At 49.1% G+C, this 26,339-nt stretch overlaps 1 protein-coding gene across 1 annotated transcript; it reads left to right on the top strand.

The window, feature by feature from the left end:
- EIF4EBP1 (eukaryotic translation initiation factor 4E binding protein 1) lies at window positions 2,192-22,564 on the top strand. The gene is given in 3 exon segments (NM_001244225.1): window positions 2,192-2,372; window positions 19,712-19,897; window positions 22,291-22,564. Coding segments are annotated over 3 exon segments (363 nt in total). The 5' UTR covers window positions 2,192-2,227; the 3' UTR covers window positions 22,323-22,564.

The raw sequence follows: 26,339 nt of genomic DNA, 5'->3' as shown, positions 1-26,339 counted from the left end.
CACAAAATATTACTTCATCGTATAATTGGTACAAAACAAGTTATTGAAATATTTTATGTTTTTTTCCACACTAAGTCTTTGAAATCTGGTATGTACTTTACACTTGTGATTGTGGACTAACTACACTCCAAGCGCTCAGTGGCCGTGGCTACCATGCCGGACAGCATAGGCCTACAATTTAGCTCAGGAATGACCAAATCTAACCGGTCTCTCTATCTCCAGCCTCACCCTCCAGTAGTCCATTCTCAAAATCTATGGCTAAGAGTTACCTCTCTTAAAGATAATCACCCCCCTGCTTAAAAGATCTCTCTCTGATAGCTACCGCCTTGGATGACCAAGTCTAAACACCCTGGCCTGATTTAAAAGCTTTTTCACAAGTCAGCTCTATTTCCCTTTTCTTTCTTTGTTTTAAGGGCCACAAGTTCCCAGGCTAGGGGTGGAATTGGAGCTGCAGCTGCTAGCCTACGCCATAGCCACAGCAATCTGGTGTCAGGGATTGAACCTGCATCCTCATGGATATTAGTCGGGTTCCTTACCGATGAGCCACAACAGGAACTCCTCTTTCTTTTTTCTTTTTCTTTTTTTTTTATTTTTACGGCTGCACTTCCTGGCATATAGAGGTTCCCAGGTTAGGGGTTGAATGGGAGCTACAGCCACTGTAATGCCAGATCCCAGTCGAGTCTGCGACCTACACCACAACTCATGGCAATGTCACATCCTTAACCCACTGAGCGAGCCCAGGGATAGAATTAACAACCTCATGGTTCCTCTTCAGATTCATTTCCCCTGTGCCACAAGGGGAGCTCGAGGGAACTCCGGACACTCCTCTTTCTTTCTTTCTTCTCTCTCTCTCCTTCCTTCCTCCTTCCCTCCCTCCTTCCTTTCTTCCTTCCTTCCTCCATCCTTTCTTTCTTTCCTGCCACCCAGCATGTGGAAGTTCCCAGGCAAGGGATGGAACCGGTACCACAACAGTGACCTGAGTCACTGCTACGGTGACAATGCCTGACCCTTAACCACTTCTGCCAAAAGGGAATTCCCTGGATTTCTCTTTTAAACTTTTCTCTCTCTACTCTTCCCGGATGTGGCCACCACAGGTTTTTTTGTCCTCCACTTGAATATTCCTTCGTTTGTTCCTGCGTTCATTTAAAGAGCTCCTGCCAGGGGAGTTCAAGTGAGTTCAGGCGAGTTCCCGTCGTGGCACAGTGGTTAACGAATCTGACTAGGAACCATGAGGTTGAGGGTTCGATCCCTGGCCTTGCTCAGTGGGTTAAGGATCCGGCGCTGCCGTGAGCTGTGGTGTAGGTTGTAGACGCAGCTCGGATCTCGCGTTGCTATGGCTGTGGTGTAGGCCGGTGGCTACAGCTCCGATTAGACCCCTAGCCTGGGAACCTCCATGTGCCGCGGGAGCGGCCCAAGAAAATGGCGAAAAGATTAAAAAAATAAATAATAAATAATAATAAAGAGCTCCTGCCAAACTTCGGGCAGCGTGGGGGTCAGGATCCACTGACCCAACTCAAAGGGCTGCAAATAACCTTCTTTGACCAATATTTCCCCACCACCACCGACGTCCACTCCCTCCCAGCCTCCTCGCTCCGGGTTTAGCCCTCATCACCCAGCTTGATGTTTTGTCCCCAGATCCTAATTCTACATTTCTTCCACGACTGCCACATCGTGAATGTTCAATAAATTGATGAATGACCAACCAATCCTCGCTTTCTCATCTGAGGAAATAGAGCACGGAACACGGAAGGCTTTCGGAGGCAGGGGACCTTCTCGCCTGATGTCCCAGTGTTGCAGCTAGCCTTTCCAGAGTGGGCTGGGTCCGCTGGGACCCCAGCGCAGTCCGAGCTAGAAAGGCATTAACACAGGCAAGCCTCGGAATCTTCCTTCCCATCCACCGGTTCCTGCCCGCGTGGCTCTCGGGGACCCGAAGGGATTAGCGGCGGGGCAGCTAGGAGGCGGAAAGGAATAGGGGAGCGGCGCTAGCAACTACGCTCAGGAGCCCGTCTGTGGGGTGCCCGGGACCCAGCGCGGAAGAGGACTCCTGTGCCCGCAGCCCCCGGGCGGTGGGCGGGGCGGCAGCGCAGCGGGAACTACAAATCCCAGGGGGTGGCAGCCCAGGCGGCGGAAGGGGCGGTCTCGGGCGGGGCGGGCCCGAGCGAGGCAGAGCGAGGCCAGAGGGGCGCCAGGGCCACGCTCTGGGTCCGGGCTCCTCGCGCGGGAGACCATGTCCAGCGGCAGCAGCTGCAGCCAGACCCCAAGCCGGGCAATCCCCACCACTCGCCGGGTGGTCCTCGGCGATGGCGTGCAGCTGCCGCCCGGGGACTACAGCACCACTCCCGGCGGCACGCTCTTCAGCACCACCCCAGGAGGTAGGCGCGGGCCCGGGGGCGCCGCTCGGGGTCTCTGGGTGCGGACGCTGGGAAGGACTGACTGGCCAGGGGGAGGGATAGGGAACTCCAGTTGGACGGGGCGACAGGGCTTCGGGGCGTGGTGACTGGAAAGAACGGATAAGGGGCACGAGGGTGGCTGTGAGGGGCACGGAGGTGGCCACCTGGAACGACAGGGGGGCGCGGGGGGCGCCTTCCATTGCCTGCCCTAGGGGTGCGTGCTCCAGAGCCGCGGCTGCAAATGCCACCTTATAGCTCCTTCTTTCTGGGAGAGACAGCTGATTCCCCCCGCCAAAAACAAGCGCTCGCTTCCAGGACTGCCATAGGCCGAGGTGTGCTGCCCCTTGTGGGTGTTGGGGGCTGTTCTGAGGCTGAATAGGGTGGGGTCAGGTTGGCCTCCCAACCACGGAGAGGGCTGGCCTGAGGTTTTTAGGGGTCGGGATGGGCGCTCTCTGTTGGGGTGAATGGCTCTTGGCAGAGACCGTTTTCCTTCCCGGGGCACCCCCAGCTTTGGAGCCTCGGCGGCTTCTGGAACAAATTGCCCTTTTAGGCTTGAGGATCTCCGCGAAGGAACCCGGGGCCGCGGGCAACGCTGTGCAGAAAAACACGTTCTTCTCTCCGGGGGGGAGGGGGGCCGTGTGACCTCCCAGAGAGTTGATGAGGAAGAGGAAGCTGAGCTGGCGCGGGGCGGGGGCAGCCTTGGGCTGCGCTCGGGAGCCTGGCATTCCCTGCCAGCTCCGGAGCCCTGGCGTATGGGCGCTGATGAAACCTGCCGGCGCGTTTGCATGATGAAATCCTCGTGGCTCACCACTTCTCTTTCGTTCTCGCACTGCGCTCACCCGTTTCTGCCCTTCTTCCCTCCCCTACACCCGCTTCCACCGCTGCTTCCCAAACTACTCGAAAAACTCCACCGATCCTGGCGCTTCGCTGAGAAACACGGGTGCGGGCGGCCGCGGGCGGAGCTGCAGCCTAGCCGCCTGCCAGCGTCGGGGCCACATGCTTATTTTCTCAAGCAGCTGTCCCACCACCAGCGAGCGCAGCCAGATCCGAGCCCTGGGCTGTTTGATCCAAAACACACAACGTTAGAACTTTTAAGGATCTTAGATGTTCTTGTGCAACCGAGCTGCCTTATAGGCCAGAACTGGCACCCAGGCCCCAATTTGGAAAAACGTGTCCACTGTCCCATGTCATACCATTTTCCCACATTGAACAAGAAATAGCAGCCAAGCATAGAGGGGAGAAATTCTGTCTCGTCTATTAAAAATGATTCAAGGACAAATGCCCAGCGATCCTATTTGCCACTCTTGACTCAAATTGTCTGTCCAAGCTAGACCTTATGTAGTCTGTGCTGTTCTGCTTTTTCTGTGTCTCTTGGGACCTATTTGGACAATTTGGGGGCTCCTTCAAGTGAGAGTGTGAACCCCTGCTTGATCTGTTCAGGGTGGGCACTCAGGCAGCCTGATGGCTCAGGTAGCCCTGTTTTGTACCTTTGTTGCTAGGTGGGGGTGGATCAAATTGGGACCAATAGCCAGGGGTGCTGTTTACAGGGAACTCCCACCCACTTCTCACTTTGGACTGGGGAATGGGAGTTGGGGGCAGACCTCAGCCACCCTCCCTCCTTTTGAAGATCTCTGGTTGAGAAAGAGGGAAAGGCGCTTCTGCATCGGTAGCTTCATTTTGGCAGCCAACTGGAAGGAAGCCAGCAGTGCCCGGAGCCTGAAGCCAGCTTTTTTCTTGTCTGAGATGTCCAGCTGGGGAGGCACAGCCCATAGTCCATAATCCGGAGAACCCAGGCTTGCCTCTGCCTCAGCCAAAGTGTGGGGTCTAACTCCAAAGCCCACTTCAGCCCACCCCTTTGCCCTGCCCATAGAGGAACTTGACCTCATGAAAAAAGGTCATTCCTACCCCGCTTCTGCTTCCATCTGGGGTGCTGTTTCTCAGTCTTCAATGTGCATGTGAATGACCTGGGGCCTCATTTCATAGCAGATTCTGATTCTTCAGTTGAGGGGGTAAGGCCTGAGATCCAGCATTTCTAACTAGCTCCCAGCCATTGGTGTAAGTACCAAGCTCTGAGTACTCAGGAGTGAGTGACGAATATGACAACCCTCACCCTTTCAGACCTCTGGGGTTTGACACAAAGTGATGCTTCTATTCAGGTAAATTCTTGAGGTTGGACTTAGCATTCTTCTTTACAGAAGGGTCTGCAGATCCAGGTTTTTGACAGAGGGTGGGGGTGTGTCAAGAGCTTTTTGGAGGAGTTCCTTGGTGGCTCAGCATGTTAAGGATCCAGCATTGTCACTGCTGTGGCTCAGGTCACTGCTGTGGCTTGGCTTCAATCCCTAGCCCGGAAACTTCTGCAAAGAAAAGGCCAAAAAAAAAGCTTTTGGAGTGAGTGTCCACTGGTCACTCTTGCTAGAAAGGGCACTGCAGTGTTTGTCCCTAGAGGAAAAGGAGAGCAAATTATTTGAACCATCTCCATTCCTCTGAGTTCAGTTTGCTTTTCATGGTCATTTACCCTCCCTAGGCTGAGCCCCTGATCTGAAGTTAGGTGGTCTGGAGAACTTGAGAGAAAGTGACCTAAGGGAGTGTCACAGGTGAATATTTGAGTCTGTGGGGTCTTAAAAATCTCCAGTAACACCATAAACCAGCAGAACCTTTGAGTGGGTCAGAAATTTTCCTCCACCCTTCCCCCACCAACTACCATGTTCCCAGTCTCTTACTGGGCATTCGACCCCAAGGCTACCGGGGTTGTTGTTTGGGTCATACCTAAGCCCCGTACCTGGCTAAGGTTAATCAGAGGTAAGCAGGTAGGATTACAGGTGTCCCTAGCACCCTGTTCAGTTAGACAAATAGAGCCTGTGCCCAGGAAGCTTACCTGAGGCAGCTCCCAGGTCTGGCTGCTGTACAGACAGTGCCGGGAAGAGGGGGAGGTGGACTGGGCACTGAAGCCAGCATCCCTGTGCCTTAGTCACATTGTCTCTATGTTATAGGTTAACATAACTTGACATGAAGGCAGTGAGGGAAGTATAATGGGCCTTTTTCTATATTGACCTGAGCTTCCTTTTAAAGTGTTTAGAACATTCCACACTGTGTGCCTTAAGGGCTTTGGCCGGACTCTGATGTAGAGCATCCCAAACCCCGCTGATGCCCATGAGCCTCCCTCGGGTTTTTGGGGGGTTTTTTTGTTTTTGCTTTTGGCGGTTGCTGTTGTTTTGGCTGCAAAACTTGGCAGGTAAAATTTCATGGGCCTTGGAGTTCCTGTTGTGACTCAGTAGGTTAAAAACCCAATATAGTGTCTGTGAGGATGTGGGTTCAATCCCTGGCCTTGCTCAATGGGTCAAGGATCCAGTGTTGCTGCGGCTGTGGTGTAGGCTGGGTCCGATTCAGCTTCTAGCCTGGGAACCTCCACATGCCATATGTGCAGCTGTAAAAAGAAAAATAAGTAAAAAATTTAAACATGTTTTAAGAATTAAAAAGTGGGGGAGAATCCCACAACAGTATGTATTTAAGAAAAAAAAAAAGTTCCCGGGCTGGGGACTGAACCCAAGCCACAGCAGTGACAACACCGGATCCTTAGCAACTAGGCCACCAGAGAACTCCCAAGCCTCCCTGTTTTTAAAGGCTTTTTTGGCAGTCTGTCCTCGAGGGCTTGGGTTGCAAGTGAGAAAGATGAAGACACCTGAAATAGAACGATAAACCTCAGAGTTGTATCTGTAGACCAAAGCAATTAGGCAGACCCCTGCCCCCCACCCCCTCCCTGTAGAACTTGTACGACACTCAAGTGGGAACAGTACACTCCACGTAGTCAGCCTGGTAGGCCTTAACATTCTAACAGTGCACACACAGCTGTTGAACTGCCTTCAGAGCCTTACATATTTTTTTCAATATCCTTAAAGGTGGCATGGCCTCATTTTTTATTTTTAAATTATTTTTAGCTGTGCCTGTGGCGAGGGATCCAACCCACGCCACAGCAGCAACCAGAGCCACTGCAGTGACAATGCTGGATCCTTAACCCACTACACCACAAGGGAACTTCAGGGTCTCATTAGTTGAAGAAGGATGTTGACCCCTTTTTTTTTTCCTGAAAGAGCCAAAATGTCCTTCATTACCAAATTCAATGAAAGGGCCTGCAGGATGGTACCATATTGGTCTGTTGGTTTAAAATACTGAGGCGTTTTCTTGTGTGAATCTTTATTTGATCTCGTTCCAGAAGTTAGGAAAACTCCTGTTAGGAAAGGGCAGCATTATTGAAAAAAGGATTGCTTCCCAAGGTGAAGTGAAAGAAGAATGTTCCTTTGTAAGCACAGATTCTTGCCAGTTCAAACAAAGGAAAAACTTGTTACTTTTTAGTCCTACTGAGATCCATGCCAGTGTTCTTCCTCCTCATGATTCATAACAGTGAATCACGTGTATTTGTTTGTTGTTTGTTCCCTGGGTTAGACAGGAAGTTCTTGCAGAGCTGTCTTACTCATCTTTGCAGTGCCACGTCTGGTGTTGAGAAGGTGAGGGTTGAAAAGATTGCTGGAATGAAGGCATTCTCTGAGTAACCTAGCTTCTCTACCATCAGGTCTGAGCTAGCTTAGTATAATGTTTAAATTTTCTCTTCTGTCTTTTCAGTTACAGGGTGTAATTATTTATCTTAGAATGTCCCAGGGGCAGAAACAACTTTTCCGCTTATCCCAGTATTACCAATAACAGTATCCTGATATTACTTTTCCCAATTTTTATGGGGCAGAAATTGGAAGTGATATTTTACACTGAACAGGTAAATATTGGGGCCAGGATCTCCGATACTGGGATTGATGCTCTTTATTTACTGGTTTGCAGCCAGTGTCACTGACCAGGTAGGAATAGGTGACATCTGCCCCTGGCATTTGGATGCCCAGGACATGGGCCTTGTAATCCACTACCTATGCTCATAAAGGTTCACAGGGAGAGCTCAGATACCAGGCCTAGAGATACTTGACTTGATGCGAATGGCTGTGAGAATGCTGTATCTATTAGCTATTGCTGTGTAACAAGGCATTCCCAGACTTAGGAACTTCAACAACAGCAATCTGTTATTTCTCTTCATTCTTTGGGCCGGTTGGGCATTCCTTGAACTTCTTACCTGAGTCCACTCATCTGGCTGCACATAGTTGGCAGCTGGGTTGTCCTGGGCTAGAAGGTCCAAGATGACCTTATCTACCTGTCTGGGCATTGCTGGGGACAGCCAAAAGGTTGGGCTCTCAATCTGTCCTTATGGTCTCAAATCATAGAGAATGAGCTTATTTACATGGCGGTTTTCAAGGCCTCAGCTTGGAAGTCATATAATGTCACTTAACAGTATTCTATTGGTCAAAGTAAGGTGTAAGCCTTGCTCAGCTTCAAGGAAAAGGGGAAATAACTCATTTGAATGAGAGAAGCCACACATGCAAACAGGGGTGGGAGGATTTATGGGGGCCACATTTCCAGACCAGGTTCCACAAGGGCCAAGCCTCAAACAATAGCCCTTTGAGGAGTTCCCGCTGTGGTGCATTGGGATCAGTGTTGTCTCTGGAGCACCAGGATGTGGGTTCCATTCCCCGCCCAGCACAGTGGGTTAAGGACCTGGCGATGCGCAGCTGCAGCATAGGTCACAACTGCGGCTTGGATCTGATCCATGGCCTGGGAACTCCATATGCCACAAAGTGGCCAAAAAAAGAAAAAGAAAAAAAACAGTTCTTTGAGGGGAATTTCCGGTCTGCCCAGCTATGTGGCCAGCAAAGCCAGGGCCAGGTGTAGAAGCCGACAGGAATCAAGCCTGTGAATGGGCTGCTGGTTTATGAACAGAAGACACCTTCTGGAAAACATTGCATCATAGATTCCATGCCCTGTTTTCAAGGCCTTATGTCCAGCTCCACAAAGCAAACCATACAAGTGGCTGTGGCCCCGGGCCACTGGGCCATACATTTGCTTTATGTCATGCCTCCTCTGCCCAGCCTACCTCCACTTTCCCCTTCAAGTGGTCAGGCTTTGGGTACACCCTTCAGAGGAGCCTGTGCTTGCCCCACCCTGCCCAGCACTCCTCTTTGAACATCTTTGATTTTCTGGAGTACTGGCCATAGGATGAGGTCAAGTTTCTGAGCACGGGGGTCCAGCAGTGGGTAGTGGGGAGAATACCAGTAGCTGCAAGTGGGTGGGCTCACACTAGGGCATGGCCACGGAGGTGCAGGATCTCATTGCTTATCCACTCCAAATGCAATAGTTCACATACAGCCCCTTTTAACATAATGGTCTCTTTAAAAGACTTTATCTCCAAATATAGTCACCCTGAGGTACTGGGGGATGGGACTTCAGCATGTGTATTGGCGGGGCCTGCACTTCACTTGGAAAAACAGGGCCCCTCCCCTTTCCAGCCACAGAGCTTGGTGCTGTAACTGGGGACATTCAGAAGGGCACTCCCTCGTGGTAATGAATTTCGGGGGCACCCACACCTTGCTCTGTACAGGTGCACAGGGAATGGGAGGAGCCTGGCCAGCCCTGGAATAATTCATTCAGCTATTTTGTTCTGACCATCTCTCTAAAAGCCTAATTGTCCTCCTACTTAATTTTCTTTTTCTTTTTCTTTTTTTTTTTGCTATTTCTTGGGCCGCTCCAGCGGCATATGGAGGTTCCCAGGCTAGGAGTCTAATTGGAGCTGTAGCCACTGGCCTACGCCAGGGCCACAGCAACGCAGGATCCGAGCCTCATCTGCAACCTACACCACAGCTCACGGCAACGCCGGATCGTTAACCCACTGAGCAAGGGCAGGGACCGAGCCCGCAACCTCATGGTTCCTAGTCGAATTCGTTAACCACTGCACCACGACGGGAACTCCCTTTTTTTCATTTTTAAGGGGCCAATTCGCAGCACATGGAACTCCCAGGCCAGGGATTAGATCCCAGCCGTAGTCACTACCTAAGCCATGGCTGCTGCAACACCAGATTCTTAACTGACTGTGCCTGGCCGGGGATCGAACCTGCATCCCAGCGCTCCCAAGACACTGCCGATCCCTTTCTTAATTTTCAAATAAACCGGCCTCTTCCCCCATGGGGCCTGAAGGGAGGGACCAGCTAGAAGGCCCCTTGCCACTTGCTGATGTTCCCATTGTTACTCTAGGTCGTTGCTAAGACTCCTGGCCCCTGAGCAACAGTTCAGATCTTGGCTCTCTTGGAAGAGCTGGTGGGTCCAGGGATGAAGGAAAGTCTCAGAGCAAGCGAGCTCTGCTTTTCTCACCAGTTCCTCTCCCTGGCAAGTCAGCCCTGCTTGCTAAACAGATTGCCCAGCGAGGAGAAGCCGCTCAGGCACCTGTGGTCCCTGCCTGGGGCCTGGGGTTGGGGGTGAGGAGGCTGTGTCTCTGCCTCTGGAGGATGAGAGGTGATGAGAGCTGGGTCCAGCGTGTGCTCACAGGCTGCAGGCTTGCGTTCGAGCACAGGCATGCGGGAGCCTGCCCCTGTTGGGAAACACTCCCTGGAAGGGGAACAGCAGTTCTAGGAATTCTGGCCTTGTCCTCTCATCAGCCTCATGTCCCCGGCTCTGGGCAGGAGGGCTCCTGCCAGGGGAGGCCCAGGGGAAAGCTAGGGACCAGCTCAGTTTACAGGAGCCACATCCAGCAGCCTGTGGGACTCGAGGGTGGGGCCTGCAGAGAGATGGAGGAGGAATCTAGAGGGCCTCCCTCTCAGGGAACATCCTGTTCCTGCCAGGAATGGGCAGGAGTCTGAAGACCCCTGGGGTTTCTGCAGTGGCCCCGGGTTAGTGATTAGGGCTGGAGGCAAGGTGGGTTAGCTCTGCCTCTGGGTGTCTGTGAGGGGCCAGTCTTTTATTTTATTCTATTTTATTTTATTTTATTTTATTTATTTATTTATTTTTTTTGCCCATGCCCATTGCATGCAGAAGTTCCTGTGCCAGGGATTGAACAAGCAGTGACAATGCCAGATCCTTAACCACTAGGTCACCAGGGAACTCTATAGCCTTTCAGAGCCTCAGTCTCCTGTCTGTTAGTTGAGGATCATGTGTCTCTATTGTGGGGGCTGAGAGGGGCACACAGACCTGGCAGGTCAGGCCATGGGTGCAGTGCCTGGCCCCCAGGTAGCAGGACTGATGTGGTGATGTGATGGTCACCACGCTCCTGTGAGGTGTCGATCTTACCGGACCCTCCTCTCAGAGCTGAGGGATGAAGCCGCAGCTCCTGTTTGAGAACTGGCACAGGGTGCACCCAGGTTGGTGCCTAGAACTTCCCGCCTCCCAGCCCCAGGCCAGTTACACCACTCAGCACCTGCCCACAGGGAGGTCCTAAAAATAAAAGATTCTGAATCCGAGCTGGACCAGACCCTGGAGATCACCTCTAAAGCCTGGTGCGGGGTTGGTGCTTTAAAAATAGTTTGAATGAGCCCAGAATAAACCGTTGTTTACAGGTAAGGAAACCAGACCCTGGGGGAATGTCTGCCTTGCTTCATACATTCAGGCAGCATTTTTGTTTGTTCGTTTGTTTGCCTTCCATAACTGAAGCCACAGTGGTTGTGGTAATAGCTTGGATTTGTTTAGGGCTTTCCTTGTCAGCCACTGTGCTAGCCCACACAGTGACCCTGTGACGTAAACTGTCATCATCACCATGGACCCCATTCTACAGAAGAAGAAATTGAGGCACAGAGACAGGGAGTAACAACACCCAGGGTGGTTAGAGCCAGCAAGTGGGAGAACTGGGTCTCTAATGTCCAGGTGTAGGAAGAGCAGCACATATTTATCTCCCTGCTCATGTGGTCCCCACCTTCTCTCTGCATAGCTGGAAACTGGCAGCCAGCTGGATTTATATTGTCCTGGCGTCAATATGGTGATACATTTAAATGGGCTTTCTGTTAGAAGACAGCCTTGGTTATACTCAATCTTGAATTCTTCCCTAGCACCTGTCTGTCCTTCTCTTCTCCCTCCACCCTGCAAGGTGGCAGGTTCTGGATTGCCCTGTTCTGCACCTGCAGAATCTCCTGTCTGTGTCATCCATGGGCCATCCCCAACTTGGGGGCAGTGCAGAACTGGGGTGACAAGGCTCCTTTTCTGGCTCAGGGGTTCAGGGGCAGGGGGCTTGGATTCTCTGTCACCAGCAGTTCACACAGGATAGCTCTCCTCTCTCCTTATCCCTCCGTAGTCCTCACCTATGCCTCTGTTTTTAGACTCCACACACTGGACTGTAATTGTTCATTTCTAGGTCTTTCTCCTCTAAGTGCGTGTCTCAGATCAGGGAGCTGATATTGTGTCCGTTACATTCCTGAAGCTGCTTTTCTAACAAACATAAAGCAAACATAAAGGAGCTACAGAAACACTCATTTTTTTCCTGTTCCCTTTTGGGCTTCATGTTGAGACAATGCTGTGTAAATGTGCAGTTGACTCTGATTTGAAAATCTGAAAATCAGTCCATTTTTGTTATAAACTTTTTTTTTATAATTAGCATGGTGTGATTTAGAGGGGTTCAGGGAGTGACTACACAGCACCGCACACCTACTCCAGGGCATGGGATTGAGCAATTGTGGGTGCAAAGGTTAACACCTGTCCCTGGGCTGTGGTGGACCCCATCCTCGAATATAGTTCAGGTGTTAAAGTCTAGCGTGGACAGAACTGATGCACACAGCCCAGAGATGTGCTGACGGGGTGACCTTACCATTCCACTCCCCAGCCCAGCAAAGAGCCCCTGGGCTTTCAGGGGTAGGGGTGGGAAGTCTCCCTTGTTCCAGCCACACCATTTTTTTTAAATTGTCTATTGAAGTATAGTTGATTTATAATATTGTGTTAGTTTCAGGTGTACAACAATGTGATTCAGTTATATATATTTTTCAGATTAATTTCCACTACGGGTTATTGTAAGATATTGAATATAGTTCCCTGGACTTTATAGTAAATCCCTGTTGCTTAACTCCTTTATGTAAAGTAGTTTGTATCTGTTAATCCCATACTCCTAATTTATCCCTCCCCTTTTCGCCTTTGGCATCCATAAGTTTGTTTTCGTCTTTTTTTCATAAGTTTGTTTTGTATTTCTGTTTTGTATATAGATTCATTTGTGTTGTTTTTTAGATTCCATGTATAAGCGATATCATATAATATTTGTCTTTCACTGCCTGACTTACTTCACTTAGTATGATAATCTCTAGGTCCATCCATGTTGCTGCAAATGGCGTTTCATTCTTTCTTATGGCTGAGTTATATTCCTGTGTGTGTGTGTGTGTCTGTGTGTATCACATCTCCTTAAACCAATTTTCTGGTGCATGTCTTAGCTACTGTAAATGTATCCTTTTTTTTTTCTTTTTCTTTTTTGGCCTTACCTGGGTCATATGGGACTTTCCCAGGCCAGGGACTGAACCTGTGCCCCTCAGAGGGATCCTTAACTGTCTGTACCACAGCAGGAACTCCAAAAGTATCTTTTTGTTGTTGTTGTTGTTTTTGTCTTTCTGCCTTTTCTAGGGCCGCTCCCACGGCATATGGAGGTTCCCAGGCTAGGGGTCTAATCAGAGCTGTAGCCACCGGCCTACGCCACAGCCACAATGCTGGATCCAAGCCACGTCTGTGACCTACACCACAGCTCACGGCAATGCCACATTGTTAACCTAGTCGGATTCGTTAACCACTGAGCCATGACAGGAGCTCCCCAAAGTATCTTTTTGAATTACAGTTTTCATCTTTTCTGAATATATGCCCAAAAGGGGAGCCAAAGCAATTTTGACTTACTAGGAAGGAGATTCTAACCCTATATCCTTATTTGTTTGTTTAATACCCCTATATCCTTATTAGAGCTGTGTAATTGTTTTAAAGCTTTTTAGAATAAAAGACAGGTTTTTGTTTGAATTTTTACCTCATTCCTCGCCCCCAGGTAACCAAACACAAAGTAGATACAGTTCTATGACTATATCTCAAACAATATATTGTGGGCAATGTATATGTTTCTTTTCTTTTTTTTTTTTTCTTTTTAGGGCTGCATCCTATGGAGGTTCCCAGGTTAGAGGTCCAGTCGGAGGGGCAGCTGCCGGCCTACGCCACAGCCGCAGCAACACAAGATCTGAGCCACCTCTGTGACCTACACCACAGCTCATGGCAACGCCAGATCCTTGACCCACTGAGCGGGGCCAGGGATGGAACCTGAGTCCTCATGGATACTAGTTGGGTTCCTTTCTAGTGAGCCACAATGGGAACTCCTCTTTTTCTCTTTTAAGTGTAATTAGGGATTTTTTTTTTTTAAAGAAATGTTGGGGACCACTTCTGTGTATGTACCCCAAAGAATTGAAAGGAGAGTCTCAAAATATTTGCACACCCATGTTCACCGCAGTATTATTCACAAGAGCCAAAAGGTGAAAGAGACCCACATGTCCATGGATACATAAAATGTGATCTATCCATACAGTGGAATATTTTTCAGCCTTAAATAGGAAGGAAGTTCCCACACATGGTCCAACCACGTAGATGAACCTTGAGGACATTATGCTAAATTATGCAAGCCAGTTTACAAAAAGACAAATACTATATGTTTCCACTTATGTGAGAGACCTAGCACAGTCCAGCAGGAAGTAGAAAAAGGTGGTTGCCAGGGTCTGGCAGTGTGTGTGTTTGCGGGGGTGATGGCGGTTGGAGTTGTTTCATGAATAGTTTCAGTTTTGCAAGATGAAAACAGTCTTGGAGAAGGGTTGTACAACAATGTGGATATACTTAATACTACTCAACTGTCCTTTTAAAAATAGTTCAGGAGTTCCCATTGTGGCTTAGCGGTAATGAACCCAAATAGTATCTATGAGGATGTGGGTTCGATCCCTGGCCTCATTCAGTGGGTCAAGGATCCAGCAATGCCGTGAGCCGTGGTGTAGGTGACAGATGCGGCTCAGATCCCGAGTTGCTGTGGCTGTGGCGGAGGCTGGCAGCTGCAGCTCCAATTTGACCCCTAACCAGGGAACTTTCATATGCTGCAGGTGCAGCTGTAAAAAGAAAAGGAAGGGTTCCCGTCGTGGCGCAGTGGTTAATGAATCCGACTAGGAACCATGAGGTTGTGGGTTCGATCCCTGGCCTTGCTCAGTGGGTTAAGGATCTGGTGTTGCCGTGAGCTGTGGTGTAGGTCATAGGTGTGGCTCGGATCCCACGTTGCTGTGGCTCTGGCGTAGGCTGGCAGCTACAGCTCTGATTAGACCCCTAGCCTGGGAACCTCCATATGCCTTAGGAGTGGCCCAAGAAATGGCAAAAAGACAAAAAAAAAAAAAAAAAAAAAGGGAAAGGAAAAAAGGTCACTGGGGGAGTTCTTGCTGTGGCACAGTGGGTTAAGAATCCAAATGCAGCATATCTGGTCACCGTAGAGGTGCAGGTTTGTTTCCCAGCTTGGGAACTTCCATATGCTGCTGTGTGGCCATTTAAAAAAAAAAATTCCCTAGAGATCAGTGACCTTTAAAAGAACCTCAGAGCCAGAAGCTACTGACCTCCAAGTTCTTTATTTTATTTTTATTTTTATTTTAGGGCTACACCTGCAGCATATCGAAGTTCCCAGGCTAGGGGTCCAATTGGATCTGTAGCTACCGGTCTACGCCACAGCCATAGCAATGCTAGATCTGAGCTGTGTCTGCGACCTACACCACAGCTCACGGCAACACAGGATCCTCAGCCCACTGAGTGAGGCCAGGGATCCAACCTGCATCCTCATGGATGCTAGTCAGATTCCTTTCTGCTGAGCCATTATGGGAACTCCCCAAGTTCTTTTTTGAGATGACTGAATCTCCAGCTCTTAGGTTCAACTTTGATGGGATTGGTTCCCTACTGTGGAGTGAACAAACCAACCAAAAAGCTGAGATGGTATTAGGAGCTTGGGATTGGCAGATATAAACTATTGTATGTAAAATAGATAAACAAGGTCCCACTGTAGAGTACAAGGAACTATATTCAATATCCTGTAATAAACCGTAATGGAAAAGATTATGGAAAAGAATATGAAAAAGAATATATATATATATATATATACACACACACACATACACATACATACCTATATAACTGAATCACTATGCTCTACACCAGAAACTAACACAATATTGTAAGTCAACTATACTTCAATTAAAAAAAAAAAATTAGAGGAGTTCCCATCATGGCACAGCAGAAACGAATCCAACTAGGGACCATAAAGTTTTGGGTTCAATCCCTAGCCTCGCTCAGTAGGTTAAGGATCCAGCGTTGCCGTAAGCTGTGGTGTAGGTTGCAGACGCGGCTTGGATGCTCTATTGCTGTTGCTGTGGCTGTGGCATAGGCCCGGCAGCTGCAACTCCAACTCAGCCCCTAGCCTGGGACTTCCATATGCCACGGATGTGGCCCTAAAAAGAAAACAGACAAAAAAATCAACTATTTTTTTTAAAAAGCCAAGGTGGAGGAAGGCAAGGAGATAAGGAGGTAAGGTGCCAGGTCTTCAGGACTAAGAAACAGAAATATAGTTCCATCTCTGAAGCCAGGACATCCTCCCTCACGGAGAGGGCACTGTTGTTCTCCATTTGTAGGCCACAGGGGCTCACGGGTGCATAGCCTTTCATGTTACAGGTAAGGAAATTATGTGTTACAGGTGAGGCCAGGACAGGGGAGAGGCAGACACAAGGCGAGGTGAACAGGGTCACCTGGCTGGATGGTAGCAGAGCCTAAAGTACAGCTCCAGTTCGGTGTCCTTTGCTGTCCACTCCTCTCGCTAAGGAATGTGAGCTCTGAACTTTAACCCTCCTGGTGATGAAGAGCGGGGCTGTCATCCTCAGCATTATAGCCTCTCAGACAAGGAGAGCAAGACTGAGTGGCTGCCCAGAGAGGCTGGAGTCTGACTGGGCCAATACGAACCAGTAGGCAAAGTTCGTCCTTGGGCATCTGTCACTGTCCATCTCAAGCCCTCTGCACTGGGAGCCCAGTCTTATTAACTCACACTGGAGCTCAGAGATGCAGACTGGTCCCTCTTCTCTCTGGGGTTAAGATGGGGAAATGCATCTCAGCTGTTGGAATGTCACTCATCATATCCCTGAGAGAGGGAGATGTTCCCAGCCTATTGGCCGGGAAGGGCATCTTGAAGTCCTGGGTTCCAAATTGGGGCCAGGGAGTTCCCGCTGTGGCACAGTGGACTAAGAATCCCACTGCAACCAAGAGTGAACACTAATTAAAAACGATTGATTTCAGATGAAAAAAGAAGAAAAAAAAGAAACCCACTGCAGAGGCTTGGGTTGCTGAGGAGGCCTGGGTTGGATCCTGGCCAGGCTCAGTGGGTTCAAGGATCCAGCGTTGCCACAGTTGCGGCTGAGATTCAGTCACTGACCTGAGAACTTCCATGTGCCATAGATGCGGCCATAACAATAAAAATAAATTTAAAAAATGGAGTTCCCTTTGTGGCTCAGCAGGTTAAGAATCCAACAAGTAACTGTGAAGATGCAGGTTCGATCCCCAGCCTCGCTCAGTGTGTTAAGGAGCTGGCATTGATTGCCACAAACTCGGATCTGGTGTTGCTATGGCTGTGGTGTAGGCTATGACCTTCCCTTTTTTTTTTAATTACTCAATGAATTTTATCACCTTCCCTTTTTAATTAATATTTTTTGTTTGTTTTTGTTTTGCTTTTTAGAGCCGCACCTGCAGCATATGGAGGTTCCCAGGCTAGGGGCCTAATCAGAACTACAACTGCTGGCCACAGCCACAGCAACACCAGATCCGAGCCGCATCTGCGATCTATACCATAGCTCATGGCAATGCCAGATCCTTAACCCACTGAGCAAGGCCAGGGATCGAACCTGCAACCTCATGGTTCCTAGTCAGATTTGTTTCTGCTGCGCCACGACAGGAACTCCTAGTTGTTATTTTTTTTTTTTTTTTTTAGCAATTGAAGTACAATTGAATTTCAATGTTTCAGGTGTACAGCAAAGTGATTCAGTTACACATATCTATATAGATTTTTTTTTTCAGATTCTTGCCCATTATAGTTTCTTACAAGATATTGACTACAGTTCCCTGTGCTATATAGTAGGTCCTTGTTATTTTTTTATCTATAGTAGTATGTGTCTGTTAATCCCAAATTCCTGATTTATCCCTCTCCTCTGAGTTTAGTTTTTAATTATATTTTATTCCAAATAAAGTATTATCGTTTTCAGTTATATCCTATATGTATATATTAAAAGAAAGCCTGAGATCACAACTATATATGGAAAACTAGACTCACTGGCCATAAATAGAACGTAGCTATAAAAAGAAATATAATGACAACAACAAGACAGTTGTAAATTCTAGCTTGATTCCTCTGCCTGCTGAAGGCTGTGAGCCGAGGCCTGCTCTTTGTTGAGGAGGGAGCCATCAACAAATGTTCAGGAGGTGTTAAGTTACTAGGAACATGGTGGTTCTTTAGAGATCATACGGATTAAACAAGGGCTAAACTGCAGTACTCTCCCTCTTCCCTTTTACCAAGTGCCCATCTGCTAGGCTCCTGGGTCCTCTGCTTGAGAAAACACTTTTTTTTTTTTTTTTTCTTTTTAGGGCCACCCCTGTAGCATATGGAAGTTCCCAGGCTAGGGGTTGAATCCGAGCTGCATCTGCAACCTACGCTGTAGCTCAAGGCCATGCCAGATCCATAACCCACTGAGCAAGGCCAGGGATTGAACCCACATCCTCATAGACACTATGTCAGGTTCTTAACTTGCTGAGCCACAATAGGAACTCCAAGAAAACACTCCTTTTTAAGGTGTCTCTCAGGCAGCTGCCCTCACCAGAGTTGTCTTGGGTTAATTTAAGGTTAGTGAATAATTCTGTAAGACATGGTTCTCACCCTAGGGTGACACTTAAGGGACAGTGAACGTTAAAGGAATGCAGTGTGTACCAAGTACAAAGCCTGAAGTGTGGTGACCCATCGGAGCGGATGGGTAAATGGGTGCTGGGCTGAGCAGGGGCATCGAGGGGAAGTGGGCTTAGTAAAGAAAGCCTTTGTAGGACAGGAAAGCCTGAGTGACAGTCTTCTCCACAAAGTCTGGGCAGGAAAATTCTCATTTCTACCAGTTGGCGGAATCAATTTTCTGTTTGCTCCTTTGTAAAATGGAGTTAAAGATTCTAGATATCCCGCAGGGGTCTGTAAGGAGGAAATTGAAAAGTGCATAAAAAAATGCACGTTCTTAGAAGTTCCTATTGTGGCTCAGCAGGTTAAAAACCCGACACAGTGTCTGCGAGGATGTGGGTTTAATCCCTGCCCTCGATCCGGCATTGCCGTGGCTGTGGTGTAGGCCAGCAGCTGCAGCTGTGATTCAACCCCTAGCCTGGGACCTTCCATATGCCCCATATGTGGCCCTAAAAAGAAAAAAAAAAAACACATGGTCTCCACTGTTGGATGTGATGGAGTTATGATAACCCTGAGTGCAGAGTTCAGGAGTCAGTGGGCTTTGAGGAGAGAACACAGCGGATGAAGGATGCAATCAGAATGCCCTTGGGATGGGACCTCAGGGCAGTTTGGTGGCAGCAGAGTCCTGGGCTGCAGCCAAGCATGGAGTAAAAGCCTTACTTCTCTGTCCCTGGGCTTTTTGGGGGGTGGGGCAGGGGGCAGGAAGCCCTGGTTGTGGGAAACACTCTGCTTCTGGGGGGAGGTGCCTTGCTCCAGGGCTGCTGACCTCTGCAGACTCCAGGATCGATGCTTGATGCCAACGAGCTCCAGGAACTCTGTTGGGCTTGGCGCCAGGTTGATATTATGACCAGGGACCTGAATCCCGCCTAACATGCCCCCCTGTATCCCCATGGGTGTCCCTTAGTGAATGTGGATTCGGTTTTTCCAGCACTGTGGGCTGTGGCGCAGTGGTTAACAAATCCAACTAGGAACCATGAGGTTGTAGATTCGATCCCTGGCCTTGCTCAGTGGGTTAAGGATCTGGCGTTGCCATGAGCTATTGTGTGGGTCGAATACGCAGCTCGGATCCCATGTTGCTGTGACTCTGGCGTAGGCCGGTGGCTACAGCTCCGATTAGACCCCTAGCCTGGGAACCTCCGTATGCTGTGGGAGTGGCCCAATAAAATGGCAAAAAGACAAAAAACAAAACAAAACAACAACAGAAATGTGTGGTCTCAGTTCTGGAGGCTGGAAGTCCGAGATCAAGGGGTTGGCAGGGTGGTTCCTTCTGAGGCTGTGAGGAAGAATTTGATCCAGCCTACTCCTCTCCCAACCCCCTGAGCTTCTGATGGTTTGCTTGCAATCCTTGATGTTCCTTAACCCTTGGCTTTTGTAGGAAAACCTGCCACCTGTGCTGCAGCCATACCTCAAAGAAGTAGGAAAAAGAGCAGGTGGGGACTTCGAGATGCTTAACAGTATTCCCACCCCCTTCCAGGTACCAGGATCATCTATGACCGGAAGTTCCTAATGGAGTGTCGGAACTCACCTGTGACCAAAACGCCCCCGAGGGACCTGCCCACCATTCCCGGGGTCACCAGCCCTGTGGGTGATGAGCCCCCCACAGATGCCAGCCAGAACCACCTGCGCAGTAGCCCAGACGACAAGCCGGCGGGGGCGGGCGGTGAGTGCAGGACTTGGCCAGGCTCTCCCTTGGGAAGGAACATGTGTGGTCCCATCCGCTGGGGGGAGTTCAGGGAAAACACTGGCGATCACCCCACCCTCCATGGAGCAGCCCAGAGCCCAGAGGATGGAGGTAGGGATGGAGCATAGAGTTTTCATCCCAACCAGCTTTCCCCATGAAAATGGCCCAGGAACCCAGGAAAGGCCATCATCTGGCAACTCACTAGTGGGGAGCTTGTTTGAAACAAGAGGGGACCACACAGCCACTTTGCTAACCTTTATATAGTTGTCCCTGAAGCATTTCCAGGCGACTGCAACACTTGGAACATACCCACGATGTTCCTGTGCTGGAGGTGACCTATCAAAGGCCCAGTGTCCTCGCCCTCTAGGAAATTACATGTCTGTATCAGAAAGGCTTCTAGGATGCCTTCTGCTAGGGTGTTGTCTGTAGTAGATTCTTGATGAACAGAGGAGAAACAGTGCAACCGGTTTCTTTTGTTTTTTTGTTTTTCCTTTCCTTTTTAGGGCCACACCCACAGCATATGGAAGTTCCCAGGCTAGGGGTTGAATCGGAGCTGTGGCCACTGGCCTGCGCCACAGCCACAGCAACATGGGATCTGAGCCGCATCTGCGACCTATACCACAGCTCACAGCAACGCTGGATCCTTAACCCACTGAGCGAGGCCAGAGCTCAAACCCGAATCCTCCTGGATACTAGTCAATTCTTAACCTGAGCAGCCACAAGGGGAATTCCGCAACCAGTTGTTTCTGCAGGTTTGACACAGTAGCTGGGTCCTTCCTGGTGTTTGTTCTCTCCATCCCCCACCTCCATCCTCCCAAGTCATCAGAGCAGCCACCCTGGCAGAGGTGAACGCAGTCTGTGGCATTGGGACTGGCTGGCCCCGGGCATCTAAGTGCTCCTGCTGCAGGAGGATGCAGCATAAGCACTTGCAGACAACCTGAGTCAGCGGGCAGCCTGCTGACCCTTTATCTGGAAGGCAGTGCACCAAGCCCAGACAGGAAGCAGCTGGGACCTCAGGCTGGGCTGGCCCTGCTGAGAGCAGCAGAAGCCATCTCCCCAGGGCCTGCAGGACATGATTCATATTTACCTTGGGAACCCTACCACCCAAGACAGGCTGGTTGCCTCACCCTCAGACAAGGAGAGCAGGGGGTGGAAGGGCGTGGACTCAGACACACAGGGAGCATGAGGAGGGCAACTGAAGACTGGAAGTTGAGGATGGAGGTTGTCAACACCTGACATTGCTGCATCACTCTCACCTGGTCCGTTGCCCCCACTTGTACTCCCTCTTCCCTCCCAGTTTCTAGAGCTGTTCTGTCCCACAACAAATGGAGGGTGGCCCAGCAGTGCCCCCAGGTGGACCACTCTGACCCCACAATCATGGCCTAGTGTTCCCCACAGTTGCTGGGTTGGGGTTTAGTGGAGGGGGGTGCCAGCATGATTTTCTCTTTTGCTTAACTGGATATAAGAAGCCAAGGGACCAAGAATTCCTGTTGTGGCTCAGGTTAAGAACCCAGCATAGTGTCCGTGAACTGCCCTAAAATGTGATGTGGATACATCATTGCCATGACTGTGATATTGGCTGGCAGTTGCAGCTCAGATTGGACCCCTTGCCTAGGAACTTCCCTATGCCGCAGGTGCAGCCCTAAAAAAAAAGAAAAGAAAAGCAACCCCCTGCAGCATGAATTACTTGGAAATGGTAATGGTGAGAGTTGGGTGAGGGCAGTGAGTGGCTAAATTACCCAAATAACTGCCATACCACAGGGTCAGGCTGGGTCAGGCTGTTCCACACACAGTGGGATATATGCCTGGTAGGTTAGGGTACTGTTTTCTAAACAAGAAGTTGGGACATGTGCTCAAAAGGGTTTTATGTTTAAGGAATATTTGTCTGTGAAGTTGTATATATTTCAAATCACAAGGAACCATTCACACTTATTAAAAATGATACATTTAGAGTTCCCTGGTGGCTCAGTGGGTTAAGGATCTGGCATTGTCACTGCTGTGGCTTGGGTTACTACTGTGGCACAGGTTTGATCCCTGGCCCAGGAACTTCCGCATGCCATGGACACAGCCAATGATAATAATAGTAGTAGTAATAATAATAATGCCTATATGGAATTCAGGGCTGTCACCTCTCCTGCTGGGAGATGTGGTCTTTGCTCTGCCTTTAAGACTTGAGGAAGGGAGCACAGCTGGACATGTATTTCCAGGAATTCCTGGTCCCACCCTTCCTCTGTTCTTGGCAGCCCAAACCTGGCCCCTGCTCTGCTGGTAGGGACAGAAGAATGGGAAGTAGTGCCTTTTCCTGGCCTCTAGAATGTCAGCCCTGCCCAATTCCTTTTGCTCACCTGACCCTCTGTTCCTTCTCTCCCCAGGTGAAGAGTCACAGTTTGAGATGGACATTTAAAGGACCAGCCATGGGATCGAGCAATGCCTCTGGGCCCCAGTGGCCCCTTTTGGGAGAAGGATCCCACCAGCCAGGCCTTATGAAAGTTGCCATCCTGGGCAGGCGTTGGGCGTGGGGTCGGCTGCCCCAGCCCCCTGCTTCCTCACTCAGGGCACCTGCTCCCCCTTCTTCATGAACACCAGCAGATACCTCCATGTGCCTCCACTCCTGCAGGTGCTGTCACCCCAAGAGGAGTGACCTCAGGCACACCCTGCAGCCCAGGGCCAGCTCGTGGACTCGGAGGAGCCCTTCTGAATGGTCCTCTAGCTCTTCCAGCATCCTCCTGGGGGGGGGTGTGCCCACCCCTTCCTTAGGTTGGTGTATGGAAATGCTCCCATCCCTCTCTCTTCCCAAGAAAGGAAATAAAAGCCACCTTTGCCCTAGGGCCAAGAATTGGCCCCTGTCTGAGCTCTTTTCATTCCATATGGATGGCTAACGCCAATGTCACATGCATAGTGCCCATCATGCACTTTCTATGCCTTATCTCATTTGACAGTGGCACGGATCCCATGGGGGTAAGTAGAGCAAGTGTTATCGTCACTGTACGGCTCAGAGAAGTTGGCGTCACACACGGGTTGATGACAGGTGGGGCTGGCCTGGAGCTGTGCTACTCTCCATCTCCTGTTTTTCAGTGATGGGTGATACCTCTATTCTGGGCTGTGTCTCCCCCCCACCCCCAGGTGTGCCCAGTGACTGAGTCACCTTCACTCTGCACCCCTTTCCTGCAAGTATCCAAGGGAGGAGCCCAAACTGATCCCTTTGTGTAAGCTGCTGAGGGGTCACGGACATGTGAAGCTCTCTGCCTTGAGGATTTCACTGCAATGTAAGATTTGCCCATAAGAAAGATGGGAGGGGAGTTCCTGTTGTGGCTCAGCAGAAACAAATCTGACTAGCATCCACGAAGACATAGGTTCGATCCCTGGCCTTGCTCAGTGGGTTAAGGATCCAGCGTTGTTGTGAGCTGTGGTATAGGTCACAGACTCAGCTTGGATCTGACATTGCTGTGGCTTAGGCCAGTGGCTATAGCTCTGATTCAGCCCCTAGCCTGGGAACCTCCATATGCCTCCAGTGGAGGCGTAAAAGGCAGAAAAAAAAAAAAAAAGTTTGGAGTTTCCTTCATTGCTCAGCAGAAACGAATCTGGTCTAGTATCCACGAAGACGTGGGTTTGATCCCTGGCCTTACTCAGTGGGTTAAGGATTGGGCATTGCCATAAGCTATGGTGTAGGTGGCAGACGTGGCTTGGATGGAGCATGGCTGTGGCTGTGGTGTAGGCTTGTGGCCCTGATTCTACTACTAGCCTGGGAACTTCCATATGCCATGGATGTGGCTCCCAAAAGTATAAATAAATAAATAAAATTAAATACAATTCTTCTGGAGAACTAACACTTTCCTCTTCACAAGTGTAATGGATGTCATTCTTGGTCCACAGCTAAAGTTGGTAAGGAATACTTTTTTTTTTTAAGGGCCACACCTGTGGCATATGGAAGTTCCCAGGCTTGGGACTGAATCAGAGCTGCAGCTGCTAAACTACACCATAGCCGCAGCAATGCAGGATCTGAGCCCCATCTTTAACCTACACCGTAGCTTGTGGCAATACAGGATCCTTAACCCACTGAGTGAGGTCAGGGATCAAACCCACATCCTCATGGATACTAGTCAGGTTCGTTACTGCTGAGCTGCAACATACACTCCCTTTTTTTTTTTTTAAATGGCCACATCCATGGTATATGGAAGTTCCCAGGCCAGAGACTGAATGAGAACCACAGCTTTGACCTATGCTACAACTGGAGCAACACTAGATCCTTTAAACCACTGCTATGGGCCAGGGGTCAAACCCGTACCTCCATAGCAAACCAAGCTGCTTCTGTCAGATTCTTAACCCACTGTACCAGATTGGGAACTCCAGAACTGGGAATCTTTACAATTGACCTTTACTGTTACTTCTCTTGCCTGATAAGTTTGTCCTTTTGTTCTCTTAAGATCATTATTACTGAGACCTATTCTGACAAGCATTGTGGCCAGGCTTAGATTACAGAATGGCTTAGACCAAAAATGATTTAAGTCAAGAAAGCCATACCTGGTTCTTTTCTCCAGGGACCCTAACCCCAACCCTATCTGCTTACATGGGACAAATTACTTTGTGTGGCTTAGTCCATTAATGTGTGAAGCTTTAAAAAATGTGTTCTTTTTTTTCTGATTCTAAATCTAATTCATAGAAAAATCTAAAATGTGGGAAGAGTAGAAAGTTTCTCTAATCACAGAAACTACAATTGTGGGAAGAGTAGAAAATTTCTGTAATCACCTCCAATTCCTCAGAGATAGCCACTGATAAAAGTCTAGTGAGCATAATTCCAGATTTTTCTTTGTGTATACCAACAAATACACAGAATTATGATCATGGTATAATACTGTTTTTTTTTTTTATTTTATACTCCTTTTTTATTCTCAAGTCCGGAAATTCCATCAGTCAAAAAAAAAATTGCTTCTTGGAGTTCTTTTGTGGTACAGTGGGTTAAGGATTCTGGCATTGCCACCGCAGCAGCTTGGGTTGCTGCTATGGTGTGGGTTCAGTCCCTGGTTTGGGAACTTTCACATGCGTTGGCACGCCCTGCCCCCCCGCTGCCCCCCTAAGAAAAGGGGAAAAAAAAATCCCCTCAGCACAAAACAGAATTGCCCAGACTCAAAATATCCCTCCCTAATATATATACATATATATATATATATATATATATTTTTTTTTTTTGGTCTTTTTAGGGCTGCATCTGCAGCATATGGAGGTTCCCAGACTAGGGGTCCAATCAGAGCTATAGCTGCCAGCCTACGCCACACCCACAGCAACTTGGGATCTGAGCTGTGTCTGCAACCCACACCACAGCTCACGGCAACGATGGATCCTTAACCCACTGAGCGAGACCAGGGATGGAATCCACAACCTAATGGATGCTAGTCGGGTTTGTTAACTGCTGAGCCATCATGGGAGCTACCCCCTCCCTAATATTTATTATAATGTCTATTTTATTTATTTTAGGGCCACACCTGCAGCATATACAAGTTCCTGGGCTTGGGGGTCTATTCAGAGCTGTAGTTGCTGGTCTACACTGGAGCTTGTGGCAATGCCGGATCCTTAACCCACTGAGTGAACTCGCATCCTCACGGTCTCTGTGTAGGGTTCTCAGCCTGCTGAGCCATAACGGGAATTCCCTGTGGTGGCAATTTTAACATATGGCCACAAAATCTTGGATACTCCTTCCTTTAGGAGGTAGAACTTGAATTTCCCAGTCACTTGAATGTATGGCCTAGACTTGGTGACTGCTTTTAGAATAGAATGTGGAAAATGAAAATAGTAATTTTTACAGTGGAAAAACTGGCAGATATCACATTAACCAAGTGGTCAAGGCTGGTGAAACAGTTTTATACATCCTTAGGGACCAGAGATTGAAAATATTGGCAAAATGGTAGTTGATGGAGCAACTTTCTGAAGAAAGTGGGTGGAAGGGCTGAATCAGCTAGTGGAGACAGAGAAGCTATACCCGATGGTAGGAAGGGAATCCGTCTCTCCAGACTAGAGGAAAGAAGAGGGATGGAATAAGATGCCATTTGTAAGGGGAACAGGAGACCCAGAGAAAATATTGGTGGCTGAGCCTCCACATCTGCTGTGTGACTTCAATTCCTAGCTTCCGTGATCTTCAACATATGTGTATCACAGCAAAGATAAGTGGGAACATTTCATCTGAGCTTTCAGTTTTGTCTCACAGGTAAAAAAGTAAGGGCCAGGATTAGAGACAATAAAGATGCTATAAAGAGGGCAGTTCAGATGATTAACTGTGGCACCTGAGAAAGCAGAGGGAGAGGAAAAACTGGAGGAATACAGTGTCCAAAGTCTGGAGGAGAAGGCAGGAACTAAAATGGTAAGAGCTTGGGGTGAGGGAAGAGAATATTTGAGAGTCAAGATTTTAGGGAAATTCCCCAAAAAGTTC

This window comes from Sus scrofa, chromosome 15 (assembly GCF_000003025.6).
Source record: "Sus scrofa isolate TJ Tabasco breed Duroc chromosome 15, Sscrofa11.1, whole genome shotgun sequence".
Taxonomy (NCBI): Eukaryota; Metazoa; Chordata; class Mammalia; order Artiodactyla; family Suidae; genus Sus; species Sus scrofa.
Note: the sequence above shows the minus strand (reverse complement) of the source record. Positions and strands in the feature narration are given on the sequence as shown.